This window comes from Podarcis cretensis (genome assembly GCF_951804945.1).
Source record: "Podarcis cretensis genome assembly, chromosome: 2".
NCBI lineage: Eukaryota > Metazoa > Chordata > Lepidosauria > Squamata > Lacertidae > Podarcis > Podarcis cretensis.
The window spans coordinates 44302571-44321820 of NC_137171.1; the positions used below are offsets into that span (position 1 = coordinate 44302571).

The following is a 19250-nucleotide window of genomic DNA, read 5'->3' on the forward strand; positions in this document are numbered from 1 at the left end:
TGCCCCTCTGGTTTTGCTTGGCCAGAAAGGCTTAAAACTGCAGGATCAGAGTGAAGCAAGAAATTACTTTTTGGGCGGTTCTCTTCGTAAGTGTGTGCAAAAATGTCCCAGTTGTGAACAGGCTTGTGATAAACAGTCCCAGGGAAGGTATGCTGTGCCACAGTAGCATAGCCACGCCTCACATATATGCCTCACCACCTGAGCTTTGGAAGCCACCGCATGCTAAGAGACGGAGCATGTGCTGGTTTGCAGGGGTTGAGCCATTTGTTTCCCAATTGCTTTACCCATACCCACTCGCCCCATCTTTCCCACTGTCAAACTTCCTAGCCCCAGAGTGAGTAGGGCTTCTGAGTATTGCTTCCATTGCTTTGGGAAGGTTAGGATGGGTGGAGGAAACCAGAAGTGCTGTTTTCTTTTTACTCAGTATCTGCCTAAAAGCCTGTGGCAAAGCCTAGTCACTTTGCAGAACTGGTGTTTTCCATTTTGTAAGGGTAGCCTCATAAGCAACTTATACATTTTCTGCCTCAAGTAAGGACTACTGAGATCTGCCTCTGATGTTGAGAAGTAAAGGGAGGGAGTGTGGACTGAATAGATGGGGAAACCAGCAACCCTGGGGGTTTGTTTTTATTTTTGGGAAAATCAGAGGCATGTGGTATGGTGAAACTCCTAGGCTGTGTTGCTACTTGAGCTTTTATTGATTTTATGGCTGGGCCCTGTATATAATTTTATCTGATGCTGTTTTTACTGCATGTTATTTATTCTAATGTTGCATTGCTTTTAGTATTTTTATTGCAAGCCATCTTCTGAGGGTTTGCCCTCAAATGATGGGGTGGAAATGACAAAATAGAGGGTGTGTGGTCTGGTCTGGATAAGATGGTGCTAAGCCTCGTTGCTTTGAAAAGCAAGGTTGGCATGGACAGTGCTATAGCCAGGTTGTCTGGCCTCCATGTGATCAAGATGTGGATTCTTTCTTTTCTAAAAGTCAGTAGGGCTGCTCTGTCCTTTTAGGAAGGTTGACATACACATGTGTAGGGTTTATGGAAACAGATAGCCCCTAATAAGTGCTCCTGTTTCTGAAGCCTCTAATGCAGATCACAGAACCACCACATTCTTGGCTGCTGTCCCTCCCTGAAAGCGGTTCTTGTGCAGGAAACTGAACCCCTGCCCAATTGCTGTCAGGGGGCCTAAAACTTCCATTTCAGCAGGATCTGTGCAGAGAGAGGAAAAGGGAAGATGTGGCGCTAGCACTGCACATTTGAGCTCTCTGCTTTCCTCCGTGAATGGTGGGAGGGGGAAAGAGGGCAGACAGTAGCGAAGAACTATTAGTTGAGGCTTCAGGTGGGAAACAGGCTTGTGGTTAGTGTGAAGGTCCATGTTTTGAAACTCACTTGGCTTTAGTCAGACTTATACCCCAACATTGCTCCAGAGCGGGACAAATAATCATTGGTCTACCAGCAGTAATAACAATACATTCTACAAAGGAAGTCTATTATGAAACCGCAGTAATGGAATATCCCATTGTCTGTGGTTTCTTTTCCAGCTTCCAGCAACCTTAGGTTTTAAAGGCAGTCTGAACTGAATGATGCTTCCTCTGAATTACTTCTCCAACAGCTACTGGTATTTCTACTCCCCATACTTTTGTGTAGAACAGGTGACAAAAATGTTTTGGGTCCTGTGAGCACTTTTGCTAACCAAATATCTTTTGTGGGTAGCACACACGCTCCACAACCAAGTCCACTTTGGAACCTATTATGTTGGCTGCAACAGAATGCTTCTTTAAAGCCTCATTTCAGTGGGGTAGAAATATACACGTATGAATTAAGCTGCGTCCTAGGAGCCTGCTGCCCATTTCAGTGGTAGCTGATTTAATCCTCATTTTATGTTTTACGTGTAGTCTGCGGCCCAAGCATGCCAGTGATAAATAATGTATTCCCATTTCTGGCTTCTTGTTCCCCATTTTTTGAAACTCATCCAAATCCCACAGAGGATGAGATGTGCCTGAGTTTTGAACTGGCTGTCTATGTGCTTCCAGGCTCGGTTCAAGGTTTTGATGTTGATGTGTAAGCCCTAACAAAAGAGAAAGATTGAATTCCAGTGGCTTGAAAGATCACCTCTCAGTGTATCATCTTTTGTCCTGGGCTTTGAGATCTGCAGAGGAGACTCTGCTCATGGTCCCACCTATGTCCCAGGACAGGGCACCATACCTCCAGAATCCCCCTGGCCCTTGAGCTCCTCTTGGCACTTTTCATTCTGAGCTCCCATCAGCAGTTAAAAATGTGTCTCTTCACTTTGGAACATACTGGTATGCATTGTTTTTGTGGGATTTTATGCTTTTTTTTGAAAATTTCGTTATACACTGTCCTGATATTTTATATGTGGAGCAGTCTATAATTTATTTATTTATTGCAAATGAATATGTTGGTCTGCACCTTAGACTGTGCCCTAGAATGCAGCTGCATTGTGATTTTTGAACCAAATCATGCTTTGCCTTTAATATGGTTGTAGTTTACTGATGCATTGAGGTTGTGTTTCATGTTTTAATGTTATGTGTATTGTAAACTGCCCTGTGGTTTTTAATGAAGGGTGGTCTAACTTGCTGGATCAAACTAAAGGCCCATGTCATAAGTAATCCAGCATTCTGTTTCCATCACTGCCCAAACAAGCATTGTGTCCCACCCATTGCTCGACAGCATGTAGTGCTTTCAGATCTGCTGCCTCTGAATGTGGAGGTTCTTTTTAGACATCATGGCTAATAGCCGCTGATAGACACATCTCCATGAATTTGTCAGATTCGCCTTCAGCATCTTCCTTGTGCCACTTGGTTTGTGCCAACTGGGATTCAGAGCCTATTTGCTCATGTAACAATGTGACCCTCTTCTCCACAGTCTTTTAAAGACACGGGCTCAGACTGAGCAGCATTTCAGAGAGAAGGGAGGGGGGAGAAGGAGAGAGGGAGAGGGAGCTGTTTTGCAGCGAGATGCTGTAGGGTCTTGCTATATTGATTAAGCTCCTGGGACCGCTGCCAGTTGCCTCTAGGATTAAATCGATACAGTTTGCAAAAGGAAAAGCTTCTCTTTGCTGGAGACATAAAATATTGGAGTTTATTTTTTAAATGATAAAACTTACAGGCGGGGTGAATGTTCCCACTACTCTGCCAGGGATGAAGGATAATTGGGGCTTTGAGAAAGGGGAATGGGGTGCCTCAGCAAAGTGACTATAATGTTAAGTGCTTCAAAGGGTTAAATAGCCAGGTTGCAGAGCTACAGGGCACACACAGGAAGAGAGTCTAATTTCAGTCTGAATAATAGCTATATTGGCATGCCAAGAATGATATACAAGTGTTGCCCATTATATGGGAAGGGCAGATTTCTAAGGTATCTTGTCAGACTGGTGATAATAAAATTATTCTGTGCCAGCATCTGCAACAGTACAACTTGCTGCTAACTTCGATCTCTTCCTCCCAGTGAACTGAATATTGTTGAATTAGCTTTTGTTCCTGCTGCTTGAGCATCTTTTTGGAATTTGTTTTGTTTTACTGGTCTTAGGGGAACGTAACTTAGGTAATGATGATGTATATGCATGGAATCTGTTGCAACTCAAACTGTGGGCCAATTTACATGGTACTTTGCCACTGAGGATTTGCAGAAGCAGAAGTCTTGGGGGCGGGGATGTGAAGTGTTAACACATAGATCATCATGTGTATTCTACAGTACATTGATACACTCCTGGGTGGGATTTCTGCGGCATTTTGCAGGGTTTCCCTTTCCTTTTCTGAATATGCAAAGCTATGAGTTGAATATGCAAAGATATGAGGTGATATGTGAATTAGCTCTAATATTGTGATCTTGTGCCTTGCAATCGTGTGAGAGCCTCACAGAAAGAGTGTGTGATCTTCTGTCTAATGTAACAACAGAAATGTGCAGGTTCTTTGCTCAGTGGTGCCATTTGCATTTGTTGCTATGTGTCTAGGGAATTCACAGCTGCAGAAATTCCATTACAGTTCAGCTGGGAAGTATGGGGTAATGGTACCTTCGCATATAGCACACATGTGTATTAGAATGACATGCTGGCATTCTTAAGCTTGTTCTTTAAAAGTGTATCCAGGGTTCTACCCTCTTTGACTTTCCTACTTGTGCACACACCACTGAATGCCATTGGATTGCTGTAATTATATAATTTATAATTATATAAATCATATATATAATTATATATAATTATATAAATCATATATATAATTATATATAATTATATAAATCATACTACTTCCGTCCAGCATTTGTAAAGTGAGAATAGCAGTAGCCAGCTTCACAGGGTTGTTGTGGAGATGAATCAGATAAGACCAAAGCATTGTTCGCTAAAAGAGCTATATAAATGATTAATAGTAACTTCCCAAAGGTGGTAAATTAAATCAAAATATTTGCCATTTGTGTGCTGGAATAGCAAATTGCAACATGCAAACACGACAGGGCCTTATTTGCAGACTTTTAATCCATAGTGGGAGATTTTTTCATTGTGAGGAGGGGTCCTTATATATCTGCTCACCAACATGGGTCCTCAGATCTGTCTTCTGCCCGGCCATTTTTCTCTAGCTGTAACTGAGGCTCTTTTTCTGCGGTGTAGCTCCCTGCCCAGAGTCAAGTGTCATCCTGGTGGCTTGGCCTACAAACGCTCCCATGCAAAGCTAAGAGAGACCATGCAAACTCTTTCTTGCAAGGTCGCAGTTTGAGCGGAGGTGACTGCCTTGGTGAGGAGCTGGCCAGCGTGCTGAAAATAGGTTCGGCACCAAGCAACTGCCCTTGCTACACAGCCATTTCTCGACTCTGCTGCCTGTGGGAACAGAGACTAGGCTGTTGCTATTGCTTCCTTTCCTTTCTTTTCTTGCTTGGCCAGGAATGGGTTTTTGTCCTCCACAAGTAGAAAGAGAAAGAAGCAGTTTTTTTAATGAATTGGTCCCACCATGCTCTAATGAACAGCCTTGCTGCCTTCTGGACCTGGGCACGAAAACTCCCTATTGTAATCCAGTTAGGGCAGGCCTGCTCTACAGTTTCTTGCACACCCAATTTCTTGCACACCCAACATAAATGTGCAGGGTGGGATTGGGGGTGGAAGAATTGCTAAAAAGCAAGTCTGCCATGGCATAGTAAAACCCTGTTTCGGCGTCAGTTAATAGGCCACAGAGATGGCACTACCTATGCTGATGGTTTCTAGATAATGTCCTCTACCAAAGCTAGTTTATCTGTGTCCATAGATTGGATGGTTGATTCAGAGGCTATCTTTTACTCCTAGGGCACTTTTTCACACAAAAGACAAAAAGTGGTTTTCCTCAACAGCATGCAGTTGTGGCTCCGTGGCAAGTGTGCCACTGTTATAACAAGCACAAGTTTGCTGCATTAAAGATTTCCATATTAGACATATACCTAGAAGCATTATGTGTAAAGGATTCAGGCCTAGAGGCATGGTGTTCCTCCAAGATGGACGTCCTGGTTATTTCTCTGTCATAATTCAAATAAAATTAATCCCTTTGTGTCAAAAGGTTAGGTACAGATAGCTTACTTCATGTGTTTATGTGTAGGTGTGGGTGTTTCAGATGATAAAAATGGCTGATTAAAGTGACTGAGGAAGCTAAGGGTGGTGGTTGTTTTTGCAAGATGCAGGATTGTTTATACACAGAGTTTCAGAGCTTGAAGGAAAAGGCTCCGGAGTTCTGTACCCAGTTTGGCAAGGGAGCGGGAAGTAATCATTTATTGGCATCAGATCCTGGGGAAGGGAAGAGTGGCAATGGCCCATTGCCTTCTCACTTTTGGAGAACCCTTTCTAAATCACACACTTAGAAACAAAAGAAGCTTTTGTCAGTGTCCTGACCTGCTAGTTTTCCATGTGGAACACGCAGTTTTGTGTGATGAAACATTCAGTTGTGTGAGCCCCGCACCCCCAGACTCTGAAGTAAATAGCCCAGGCATAGTTTCTGTTCACATTAGTGGTTTGAAATGCAGCAAGATCTTTCCCCACCCCAGCTGCAGTTCAGGCTTCATTTGCACAGTGCTGTTCATATCCGAGAGGGGTTGTGGATGTTGCCACCTGATGTGCATGGCATTTTGGGTTTCCTTGCCCCTTCAAAACACACAAACCTAGAACTTATTCCTTATGCCAGGGTGTGCCATGGCACCCTGGGGTGCCTTGAATGATGGTCAGGGGTGCCACGGGCAACACTGGCCTCCATCCCTCTTTCCTTCCATCTCTCCTCTGCCTCCCAAAGCCTTGCACAGCTGTTTGTTGCAGCAGCCCTGGCTACAAGCTACCCAGGCAATTGGTGCCTCTAGGGCTGGCCAGGGGGCGCTGGTTGCCAGGAGCTGAGGTGGCTCAGAGACCAGGAGTGGCTGTGGCATGCCTGGAGGACTCCCAAGGAGAGGGGAGAAAAGAAGAGGCTGAGGGAACACTCCACAAAGGAGGGGTGAGGGGCTGCCAGCTCTGCAGGCAAGGGGTGACATATCTGGGCTCCTGAGTCCCACAGGGGTGCCACAGAAAGAATGTAGTTGGTCAAGGGAGCCTTAGACTTAGTGATAGCTTTTGTGCTATCACTTGCGTTTGCAACAGCTGTTGGTTGTGTTCACACTTCCATTTACTCCTCATCTACTGCTCTATTCAGATTGAAGCAGGTTTAAGGGAGGGACACAGCAATATATTGTCAAGAAACTACAGGACTGAGATGGAGTGTGGCTCACATCTTATGAATGTGGCTTCAAAAATGAGCACTGGGCATGCACTGGATGCAGAGTAATGTGAACATCCCCAGACTTACCATATTTGAGAACTAGAAATATGTGTGAGAAGCAGAGGAGGATGCCTGGAATTTCAAGAGTGAACTGAAGAAAAAAGAGTGGGGACATAATAGCGAAGTATATTGTTGAGCATATTATGTGAATTAATTCAGGGTTGGATTTTGGTAATATGGCACCCTGAGCTAGGGACAAAATTTGGCACCCCCACCTAAATATTTCATATTTTCACAATAATTCCTTTTGGTATAGTTGCTTTTTTAAAAATAGATCTTCTCAGTAGGCACCTGTATCAATATACAGTGGTACCTCAGGTTAAGAACTTAATTCGTCCGTTCTTAACCTGAAACTGTTCTTAACCTGAGGTACCACTTTAGCTAATGGGGCCTTCCGCTGCCGCTGCACGATTTCTGTTCTCATCCTGAAGCAAAGTTCTTAATCCGAGGTACTGCTTCCAGGTTAGCGGAGTCTGTAACCTGAAGCGTCTGTAACCCTAGGTACCACTGTAGTAGTAGTTGTTGTTTGCACTCACTTGGCTTGCCATAAAACCAGGGCAGATTAGTTACCACCTAGCACACTTGAATGATCATGCCCAAATGTAGGAAAGGATGGATTCCTCCCTCCCTTTTATTTCAGTGTACAGTGGTACTTCGGGTTACACACACTTCAGGTTACAGACTCCGCTAACCCAGAAATATTACTTCGGGTTAAGAACTTTGCTTCAGGATGAGAACAGAAATTGTGCTACAGCAGCGCAGCGGCAGCAGGAGGCCCCATTAGCTAAAGTGGTGCTTCAGGTTAAGAACAGTTTCAGGTTAAGAACGGACCTCCGAAATGAATTAAGTTCTTAACCCGAGGTACCACTGTATAGCCAAGTGTGTCATCAACATCAGTACAAAACTGGCTGGGATTTATCTATGACCTGGAACATATGGTCGTTGGATGGCTATAGGAAGGAAACTGCATCTTGTGTACTTTGGCAGGAACCCAAGCTATCCACCCTCTCCCCCCTCGCCCCTTTTTGAGCCTGGCTCTGGATCATGGAGTCGCCCTCGGGACTCAGAAACCACGGAGCCTGGTTTGGCGCGCCTGCGAGCTGGTGGAGCTGAGCTGCCTTTTTCGAGAGGCCTCCTCCTCTCCCTCTTTTTCCGCTCAAGGAGCTGGCTGGTGTTCTCGCCTTGCCTTCCCCTCGCGTCCCCGGCTCACTCTCCCTCCTCCCCCCGCATCTCTCTCCTCCACCGGATCCGCTGATTCAGGCATCTTTCCGCGCAAGCCAATCAATGGGCAGGAAGGGCCTGCAGCGGGCTCCGTGGCTCAGCAGCTGACGGTGCTGTGCTGCTGCGAGGCAGGCGGCGCGCACTGCAGTCTCAGATCCTCCTGCCCACCTACCCACCCCAAGAACTGGGCCGGTCCCAGCGGCACGTTTCAGCGCCTGCCTCCGCTGCTCCACTTTTTAAAGCAAGCTCGTTCGCTGGCTGCTGCGAGCTGCGAGCCTTTTCCTTTTGACCCTTTCAGCGCCGAGTCGTAGTGATCCATCAGTGAGAGGGAAGGGGGGAGGCGCATTGGTTTGCAGGAGCAAAGCAAGGAGCATTGTGGGGGAGGCAGACAGCAGGGGCTTGAACTCCGACTGGAGGACGAGGAGGGAGGCAGCCTCCGTCCGGAGCAACAGCGGAGGTTTCAGTTCCTGGCTCAAGTACGGGGATATGTTCAAGAAAGGGCTCAGATGCAGATCTCTTTGCATTCCAGCCCCTTGCTATGGAAGCTGTGCCTTGTATGTGTAGCAGCTGGTTCTGGTGTCTCTGGAAAGTTGGGATCTCTATACAAAGGGTGCTTCCGGATGACCTGTTTGTTGAGAATTCATCCTGATTTGCTCATTTGCAGGGAGATTAGGCAGCACTGGCTATTTAATAAACATTCTTTCTCATTTGTTTCTGGGGAGGTTAGATGATGTTGAATCACATCAAGGGGTAGCACACACATTCCTTTATATTTTCCTGTTTCTTTCTTTTTAAAACAACTATAATTACGCAGCCTGAATTTGCCAGGATGTGATCGAATCTCATAAAAAATAGGGATGGTCTAGAAGATGATTCCATAATCAGAGGCACTCTTCTCCAAGCAGTGTGTGTGTGTGTGTGTGTGTGTGTGTGTGTGTGTGTGTGTAAGCCACACATAGATCTGGCAGGCTGAAGTCCTAGAGCCTAACACCAGTTTCTAGAATAGATATAGTTACAAGTAGGTAGCCGTGTTGGTCTGCCGTAGTCGAAACAAAATTTAAAAATTCCTTCCAGTAGCACCTTAGAGACCAACTAAGTTTGTTATTCATATGAGCTTTCATGTGCATGCACACTTCTTCAGATACACTGAAACAGAAGTCACCAGACCCTTATATGTAGTGGGGAGGGGTATTACTCAGAAGGGTGGTGGGAATGGGTGATTGGCTGATAGGGGTGGTAAAGCTTTTGACGACTGTTAATGACTGCTGGTCTTACAGTTTTGGTTTTTCCTCCATTTCCTCCAATAATTCAAACTTTTGTTTCTTTTGGAATTCATGATAATTTGGTCACTTGATGCAGATTAATCAGCATCTTGGAAAACCTTTCAAAAACACCTTTGGGGGAAAATTAAGAGAGGATTGTCTAAAATTCCAAGATCTGGTATTTTAAATCCTAGAAGAGAATGAACTGTGTTAAATTCCAAACTGTTTAATGTTAAATTGGCCAATGTCGGTTTAAGAATGTGTGAGACCATCCATTTAAGCATTTCTAAGTCTGTCAGTAAGATCCTACCCTGTCAAAGACTAAATAAGACCCATAAATAGAACCACACCTTTGTGCTTTTGTGCCCAAGGTCAGCCATTTTTTAAAGAAGGTGCTGATTGCAAACAATAAGCTATGTGTGTGTTTACAGATTTGGGAAAGATTTCTTTGGGTGAGGCATTTATTAAGAGCTTTTATTGTGCTTCCTGTTTATATTCCATAATAACCAGATATTTAGTTGCTCATGCTCCTGAAGAATAATCACTTGTGGTCTGAAACACAAGTGGAACAATTGACTCTCCTGCTTTCCCTAATAGATGCTTTTGGCGCAGTGCTGGTAGTGATCAGTTAGCACTTAGTGCAGCTACCTTTCCCATCATTACACCTCCACAAAGGTGCTCGAGTGGTTCGTGCAACACTTCCTATATAACTGGGCTTGTGTGTCAGGTCCTGAACATCAGGTCTCCATGGAGAAAGATGAGCAGATGCTTCCTGGCAGGTGTGTTTCCAGATTTCCTATAGATTCCCTGCCCTGAAGCTCCCACACGCAACCTCACCTCAGCAGAGGAACAGTGGGTGCAAGAATCAACCACTTCACACAGGTAAGCCAATGAGGAGCCTCCTGTTGGAGGATGAGAGATGGTATATGCCACATAATTGTACCTGCTTCCCATCCAGCAAATCTCCACTACCATGGACATGAACCGGGAAACCCATGCACACAACAAAAACAAATTCCAGGTAATATATTGCCACAAGCATGGGGAAGAAATGAAAATGGCCACAAGAAAAGGGCATGAAGTGCTCTAGCTGCAGCCGAGCCACTCACATAGGAACATAGGAATCCACCTTATACCAAGACAAACCATTATTCTGTCTAGCTCAGTACTCAGCCATGTTTCAAACGGGGCTCTCCCAACCCTGCATGAAGATGCCAGTGTACTTGGTAGGCATGTTTGCTGTGTGTTCACCAGTGTGTCCTGGCTAAGACTATAAAGTCTGTCTTACTATTAAGTAGAGTGAAGCAGCCATGTTGGGGCCTGGAGAACAACTACAAGGCATTGGAGGACAGAGCTATGTGTCCTGCAACCTGCCCTGTTTCTCCTAAGTTATCCTTCTGTCCTCAGGTGTGGTGTGAAGGATGCTGTCTCTCTGCAAGTGCTGAAGGAACCTGTTGAAAGGGTGGGCATCTTGTCCTTCACCTCAGTCAGAAAAATATCTTGGGCCAGCCCTGTGAACTAGAGATGCATGCCCAGTGGGCACATGGTGAGCAATGCACAATAGAGCTGTGATTTGGTGCGGCTCCAAGGATGAGTGGATGCTTCTCATTCCATTTTGTTTGTTATTGAGTTCAAATATGCACAGATTAAACATCTGCACACAGCTGGCTCTCAAGAAAATCCTGATTTGTATCTGCAAAAGCTAAGACAGGAGCTCTTTACTCACAGCAAAAGCAGGAGTATGGAAGTCCTGTTTCCAGCTCTCTTGCTGCAGAGCTCTTGAATGGCACAGGGCCAATGGCTTGGCTCCTCTGTGAAACAGTGACAGCGTCACTGACCCTCCTAATATTCCTCTAAACGATGTTTAAAGAGGGTTCAAGTCAAGTATGAATAATCTAGACTCACAACTGCAAAATTCACACTCCATGTAACTGTGAGGATAGCCAACTGCAAGTCACTGAAGCCCTCTTATCTTCATGGCTTTTAATTGGGAGCTCTTACTTTTGAGATATCCATGCATTTCTTTAATAGATGCTCATAAACACACAGAGCGAGGAGATGGAGCATCAAGGAAATTGTACAGCAGGCACTCCTGTTCCTATTTAAGTGAATTAGATCCAAACGTAACACCATTACACTTGTACACATGGTTGCTTGACTCATGGAGTAAATTACTCCAGATAATGTGCTTTTTATCATTCAGAATTCAATATATCCCTATCTACTCTCAATATTGGTATAAATTAATGTTCTGAACACAAAAGAAAGGAGGAGTTTAAAAGGTTACTGCAAGATAAAGTATTATATGAAGAAGCTTGTGTGTAATGGGTAAATGATAAAACAGGGCATAGTAAGGGACAGTCTTGTAGGGCTGCTTTCTTTTTCTAGCCTCTGTTTCTGGCCTCTGTTCTCTTAATGTGAATGCACAATGTTAATCTCTGCATGGCCTGCAACTGGCATTCACTGAAAAACCTTGGTGGATTTTGGAGTAGATGTCAGAATTTTCAGAAAGGACAGCATTGATTGCATTTTGGTGAAGGTGAAGAATTGTCACTGTGCTCTACCCAGGAAGTTGAGGTGCTCTAGAAATTATCTCTATTGGCATTAATCAAATGATGATGTTGATTTGTAGCTGCACTCAGGAAAATTGCACTGGTGACTTGTCGATATTTGTCCTTTGTTGTATCCAATGATTTCAAACCACCTTATTATTTGTTTATATCCCACTTTCCCCCTGACAGGGGCTCAAGGAAGTATATTTTTGACCTTAGTGCTTAAATTTGTGTTTTCATTTGAAACATAGAAAGTATAAAGAATGGCATTGACTGGAACATAGATTTTATTCCACTTCGAAGCCATTCTCTCCTGCACATTGCAGGCTAAAGAACATTCTAAACATCCTTCATATGTATCTGATCCAAGGTGGGTAGACTGCATTTACTTGAGGAGTGGGCCTCTTTGTTTTGGCTGAATCTAGAAGATCCTACCATATGCAAGACTTTCCTTAACTGTGCCTCACTCCTTTTGAATACATGATTTTAGCAACCATCATAGCAAACTGCATTGTTCTTGCTCTCGAGCAGCATCTGCCTGATGAAGACAAGACGCCAATGTCAGAACGACTGGTGAGTAGCAGCCTCTCCCTTTTAAACGTTGTTATGGAAGAGTTAACGGAGCATTATAATAATGTCAAAAATTAGAGTCCTGTGTCAAGTTCCTTCTCCCTTTCCGTAAGGCACAATAAACTTAACCTGTGCCTTGACAGTGTTACGTTTTGCATTTCCCTGCCAGCATTACCCAGTGATGTGGAGCTAAGGTTGCCAACTCAAAAATTCTGGTGCATGGTTGGAATGTAGAAGTGGAGCCAGGGCCTAGGAGGAGTTTCTGCCTCATCTAGTGGGTCCAGGTGTTGGGTGCTGCCTATTTACCTAACACATCCAGCTATTTAAGTAAAAACTGCCAGGGGGGTGCCCTTGCCCCTTGCTTATCTGGTATCATTCAAGAGAGTAAGAAAACCAAGCAGACACCCCCCTCCCCCACAACCGGTTGGCAATTCTATGTGGAATGCTAGTGGGGAAACATACATCATAGGGTCAGGTCACAGGGGGCACAGAGGGAGAGATGGGAGCTCCACACTCAATTTCTGTTTTCAGAAGCAGGTTCATGCTCCCTTTAACATTACTTCTGCCCCTAGAATAGTGCCACCATACATTTTCTTTCTTTTCCTGTTTACCGCAGCAGCTGACATTGGAACTGGAGATATTATGCCGGGTTGAGAGTTCTCTTTCTCAGTATTACTCACACTGTCTAAGTCTGGACCCTAACAGATTGACCCAAACACAGCTTTCACTGTACTTGTTTTCATAAAACATTGTTCATGCAAGTGACTGAATGAAAATTGGGAGTGGTGGCTCACTAGCAGCCTCCATAATTTGGATTTAAAGTGGGTGTCATACCTAATCCTATGCATATTTTCCTTAGATGCATTGATAAGGTCTTAGTAGCCTGGCTCATATTGGATACCCTGATAAAAGGCAGCAAATGATTTTTGTATTCTAATAATAATTGATATTAATAGATACGTTGGGAAAGAGAAAAATGTTCCTAGAATATATTTATACCTTAAATTAAGACCCAAAAGACCAGTTCCCTCCTCACTGTGTAGCTCCTTCAGAACTTGTCATTTTATCTTTGAACCCAATCCTGCCTCACATTATTGTAGTGATGATAAAATGGGGAAGAGGACCATATTGGTTTCCCTGAGCTGACTAGAGGAAGAGTGGAATAAAAATTTAACAAATAAAAATTTCCCCTATGAATCTCTCCTTAGGATGACACAGAACCATACTTCATTGGAATATTTTGTTTTGAGGCTGGAATTAAAATTATTGCCTTAGGATTTGCTTTCCATAAAGGCTCCTACCTAAGGAACGGCTGGAATGTGATGGACTTTGTGGTGGTTCTCACAGGGTAAGTAGCTGGTTTTTTAATTGTTATCAGTTCTTTTTTAATTTCAGTTTGGCAGAGGCACTTCTGTCTAGCGGACATTGGGCAGTGTCAAGAGTCAAGAAGGGAGTTTGAATTCTCAGATTCTGTTCTCTGACATGCAAGGAGAGGGAAGTCTAGTTAGAACAGGGGAAGGCTTGGCATAAGGTCTTCTGGCTTGGATTCCAGTTTTGAGATGCAAGTTGAATGCTGATTTAGCCATCAATCCTGTCTCTCTAAATCATGCTACAGCCAAGTTATGCATCTTAAAGAATCTAAGCCTCATAGATATGCTTGTAGTGATATACAATCATTCTTTTTTTATAAAAAATGCAGACATTTCATATTGAAAACAATTATTGCAGAGATGGAAGGAATGTGTTGGTAATATCATGAATTCTAGCCAATAGGTGCCTTCTGAAGCTGGTTTTTATTTCCTTTGTTTATTATTTGTTTGTTTTACACATTTATAACCCCTGCCTTTCCACTATTCAATGCAATTTCCTACCAATTCACACTCTGCCGTGCTGAAAATTTGCAGAATCTTTTTTTTTTAAATAACATTTTGACTTATCATTGAAAATGGTATATTTGTCCTGCATTCTGTGGGGTACTTTCAAAATTCCCACCACCACTGCTCTTAAAATGTTGCATATACCTTCACCGTTAGAATTCCAAATGGAAGGTTTGGGCTGTTGCTCATCTTTGCCATTAGCTTCTGCTGATTCTCCCTTGTAAGCAGATGTGTAGACTAATAAAGATACATAATTTTTTGGACACCGTCATGTTTTTGGTCACCACAGCTTTAAGGCTGGCCCATGAGCATGAATTGTTGGATCTTTTGTGTAGCAGGTACATCCTGCCTGCGATACTGTGTGCTCTCATACTTTTCTAGTTTGCAGTGCTTGTTCCCTGCTGCTTCCCAACCTGCTCACAATTCCTCTGATGGGAACAAAAGCTTTTTCCTCCCGAAACAAAGATGTTTATTGGTGGTGGAGTGTTCGCAACACCCACAGAGGCTCTCATTTGTTGTGCATTCTTGGATATGAGAAGAGCATCTAGTCAGCAGAGAGAAGTCCATGGAGAGAGTGCTGGGCTATTTGCAGGTTTGCTCCGCCATGCCTTGCAGCTTCTCCCCCCTTCTCTGATGCTTCAATGTATGTAGCTGATGTGATTTACTCCTGCAGTTTCGACAGGTGTCTTGTTACGGTGGTTTATATTTCTTTGAGACTGATTGAAGGGGGATTTTAGCGCTGATAAAATCCCATCATTTGCCCGCTTTGGTGGCTTCTGTCATCTTTGAACAAAGCATGAAAACTTTCCCTCTCTTTGTCTGATGCCTCTGTTTCATGGCAGCTTTGAATTTGACCAAGGGAAGCCCAGGTTCAAATCCTGCCTCATCTATGAAGCTGAGCCACTAACTCACAACCTTGCCTAATTCACAAAGTTGTTGAGAGGATATATATATGTATATGAATGAGAGAGAGATCACTTTTTACAATGAAAAGTGCTATAACAAAGAGAAATGAGAATGCCACAAACCCCTGAGAGCTAACATTCAACTGAAGCTCCCGTTACATGGAATTGCTGTCCTGAGATTGCTTTCTCTCCTTCCTTCTTCGTATTTCCCTAGGAACAGTAATTTATAGAGTACTTGGAAGCAAGGTTTTCAGAAGCCATTTTAGTTTAGAGAGTATATCTTTAAGAAAAATCTGAAGAAGTCAGTGCTCCTACTTGGACAATGCCACTGCTGTTCTGGTTTACTTGTCTTTTTAGGCACTTTGATCACTACATCCACTGTTTCTGTTGGCATACCCATGGGTTCTAGACAGGGTCGGATTTAGGTTTGATGAGACCCTAAGCTACTGAAAGTAATAGGGCTCTTTATATAGCAGGTGGGACCCATTACATACATCAAAGGAGCCTACACAACACAAAACACTGTTGCTGTATGTAGGTTTTATTTTATTTGTTTTTTATCTTATATTTTGGAAATGTACATCCAGGTTTTTTTCCTTTAAATTTTTTTGGGGCCCCCAAGAGAGTGGGGCCCTAAGCTATAGCTCGCTTAGCTTATACATAAATCCGGCACTGGTTCTAGAATTGCAGTGGTTTAAATGGTTTGAAATAAGTGCTGATTTATGTGCACCTTTTGGACACCTAAGTATTTCTAGCTTTCTGTGGATTGCACCCACTGAGCCTGTTATGTTGTGCAAAGAAAAATTATCCTTGCATCATTCCTATGGATTACTCTCTGGTCTGCCTCACACAGGACTTTCTGTCCACAAGGAACACCCTGCACAGTTCCTGGGCATAAGCAGAGGAACATCACTGTAGGCTTGGCAGCAAATAATATAGTAGCAATTCCTGGGATTGGGGAGGATTCCAGTAACTCATGTTTAGCTGTGCAGTTTGGTTTACAGTATTGTTTCTCCACAGGGATAGTGCCTGTCAGGGACTGGCAGGACACGGGCAAGTGTGCATCAGGGGAAGGGGGGCTGGAGTCTGACTTGTGGGAGAGGGGGCAGTGGTCTGTGGGGACCTGTACCAGCCAAGAGGCAACAATCAGAGGCAGGGGAAGCTTCAGAGCTGGAGGAAGAGGCAGGTGAAGCAAAGTGCTTTCCCCACCCTCCCCGGCACCACCGTCTCCCAGAACCAGAAGAGAATTGAAGCGGCAAAAGCAGAAGCACTTCCATGCAGGCATAGTCTCCATCTCTGTGTGTACAGCCTTTTGGGGGAAGGTACATAAACTGGGGGGGGGGAGTGGTCCCCAGTTGCTGCAACTGCTCCATAGAGTGCGGACCTGGGAATAGCTGCCTAGATGTCAGATTGGTGTGTGTAGGATTCCAGAGCAGTTGAAGTGACTGCGTTATCTGACAACAAAGAGTTAGCTCTCTGCTATGTGCATTCTTTGGCTTGAAAGCACCTTTGACAGTGACTTTGTAGTTTGGACTGTTCACACATAGGTGTGAAGCCATGTCAGACCTCATCATGTTAGTACTTGGGTTCTTGAGGACACAGTCATCAACCAGAGGATTTAGGTTTGTTAAGTTCCCTGGGGGTGGCTCTGCTTCCCATATTTCCAAAGCCAGTGTGGCTTCTTCCTGCAGAGGAGATCAGTTACATTTCCTATTTGTCAGGAGTGAGGAAGGTGCTGTTGGACTCCAACTCTCATCAGCTCCAGCCTGCACAGCCAGTAGGCGTAGATGATGGGAGCACCTGAAGGGCCACTGCTTCTCCCACCCCTGCTCTGTGTTTTTTGGAGAGTGGAAGGCAGCTGTTTGATGCCTTCATTGTGTCTCCATTCAGTGCTGCTGAGGGTTCTCAAGCTAAGATGGAAGGGAGCTGTGAGTGGTGCAACATGCTAAAGAGGAGTGCCTGGAGGTGAAAAACAATGCAGTATATTTAATCTTGCTGTGCTCTTTGAGCGGAATGAGAAGGTTAAGGGCCAAGCTAGATGTTGCACAAGGGATGTGTGGCGGCTGCCAAGAGCATCAGCTATCCTCTATTTCCTCTATGTATTTCCCTGGTAGCTAGTAATAGAAAACATGGGTCATCATCTCAGCACTTGGTGCTTCCCCACATCTCTTTAAATAGGCTCTCAGCTTGTATACAGGTTGGTGGATGTGTTTTAAGGCTGCGACCAAAGAGACCGCACAGAGGCTGATTCACAGAACCCAAAAGACCAATTGCTGAGTGTTTTGTAGCACAAGCATTCTAGATTTATTCATTGGGCTTTGAAGAGAAAAACGGAAGGCTGTTTCTGATGAGTAGGAGGTAGCAGCGCAAATTAATGTCCTGCTTCACGTGTTCTAGGGCTGACCTCTGGCACCAAGGTGCTGATTTGCATGTTCTGGAAATCTGCACAGTACTGCTCTCACAGGACTATATCAGAATGCAGGTGTGGGGGGGTGATATACCTGAATGCCCCACACTCCATGAGGCTTCCTTCACACATTCATCCAGAATGGCTAGGAAATTGCTGCCACTCTTTGCCCACTGCATCCGTAGCAGTACGCAATTCATTAGTATGCCAGGCGGCATTTGCTTCTTGATTAGGGAGACCTCCCAGCACTATTACTTAAAGGAGCTTTCCAGACGTGCCCTGAATGCTAAGCGAGTCTCAGCCTGCATGCACAGCCAGAATGGTGAAAAGGCAGGGAGGGAGCAGGGATGCTGAAGGAGGTTCCCTGGCACTTTGGCAGGCAAGCAGCTCGGCAAGCAGATCTTCTGGTCTCAGATTCAGATGATGCACTATAGGACTTTGGTAGAAGCAATTCATTTATGGCTAGATCTCAATGGGCATTTGCACTTTTCTGCATCCACATGTACAGCATGCTCTGCTTATTAATCTTTCTGTCTGTGCACATCAGTAGGCATGTTTACCCAGTGCACAAATGATATATTCATGGGGGGTATACCTCATGTAAATATAGTTTGTTTTTCTTGCAGTGCCTCTGAGAGCAACCACCACAGGAGTACGTGTGTGTATGCCCAGTAGTATATATATGTGGGGTGGGGCGTCTACTATTCATCCACCTCACCTTTTTATGTGGACATATGATCATGTGCCTCTGGGTCCAGACAAAGAGCGCTGATTAACACTCTGTACTGAAGGCAGCAGTCCAGTATAGCTCACTGTACATAGATGTCTAGATTAGATTACTGTAATGCATTCTAGGTGGGGCTGTCCTTGAATATGCAATATGTGTCTTCCAGGATGTTTACTCATACAGTTGCTCTAACCCATATAACACCACTTCTGAAGAGTTGATGTTGGCTGCTTGTATGCCACCAAGCCCAGTTCAAGACTTTATTGTGGTTTCCTGAGCAAGTTAGGACCCAGTTACCTGAAGGAGAAGCTCTCTTGGTCTTGCCTTGCCTGAGTTTTACAATCTACAAGGGAGGCATTCCTTCTTGTTCCATCACCTATTGAAGCTTTAGCTTGAGATAGGGTCTTCTCAGTGGGGATACCCTAGCTGTTGGAAACTTTTTCCCACCAAGGTGTGGCTGGGATTAACAGCTGAGCTCTTCCTTGGCCTTTGGTGGAGATCAGGGTTATTGAGCCGCTTGGTATTCAGAAGCAACATTTGTGGTGGGGTAGAGCTGCCATCAATGCCGATATTGCTGCTTCTTAAATGGGGGGTTGTGGAATCTGGGCTGCATGAGTGCTGCTGCCAGCTGATGCACCCAAGGGGCCCTGGCTCATTGCATCTCCAGCCCAGCCATGCCCAGGTAAGCAGCTGTGTTGCGGGTGTTGGGAGGGCGGTTCTGTGGCTCTGCCCCACCACATGCTACCGTGGTGCCACTGTTGGTATTGTTATAGGAAGCAGATTAAGCCATTGAGATTTGGTACGGTTTTGCTGTTTTATTGAATGAGTTTATTGTATGCTTTTCTTTTTCCTTCCTTTGAAGCTGCTTGTGATGAAGGGAAGGATATATACCTTATAAATAAATGTCTTTTATTTTAAATATGGTGATATACATGACATTTTTGAGAATACAAGATC

General features: G+C 44.4%; 1 protein-coding gene across 1 annotated transcript in view; it reads left to right on the forward strand.

Annotated features, from left to right (window-relative positions):
* The window catches only part of CACNA1A (calcium voltage-gated channel subunit alpha1 A), a 253604-nt gene that overhangs the window by 79527 nt on the left and 154827 nt on the right, over window positions 1-19250 (forward strand). Inside the window, exons 4-5 of the mRNA XM_079966539.1 lie at window positions 12274-12380; window positions 13586-13725. Coding sequence (XP_079822665.1) covers window positions 12274-12380; window positions 13586-13725 — 247 coding nt within the window. The remainder of the gene's footprint in view (window positions 1-12273; window positions 12381-13585; window positions 13726-19250) is intronic.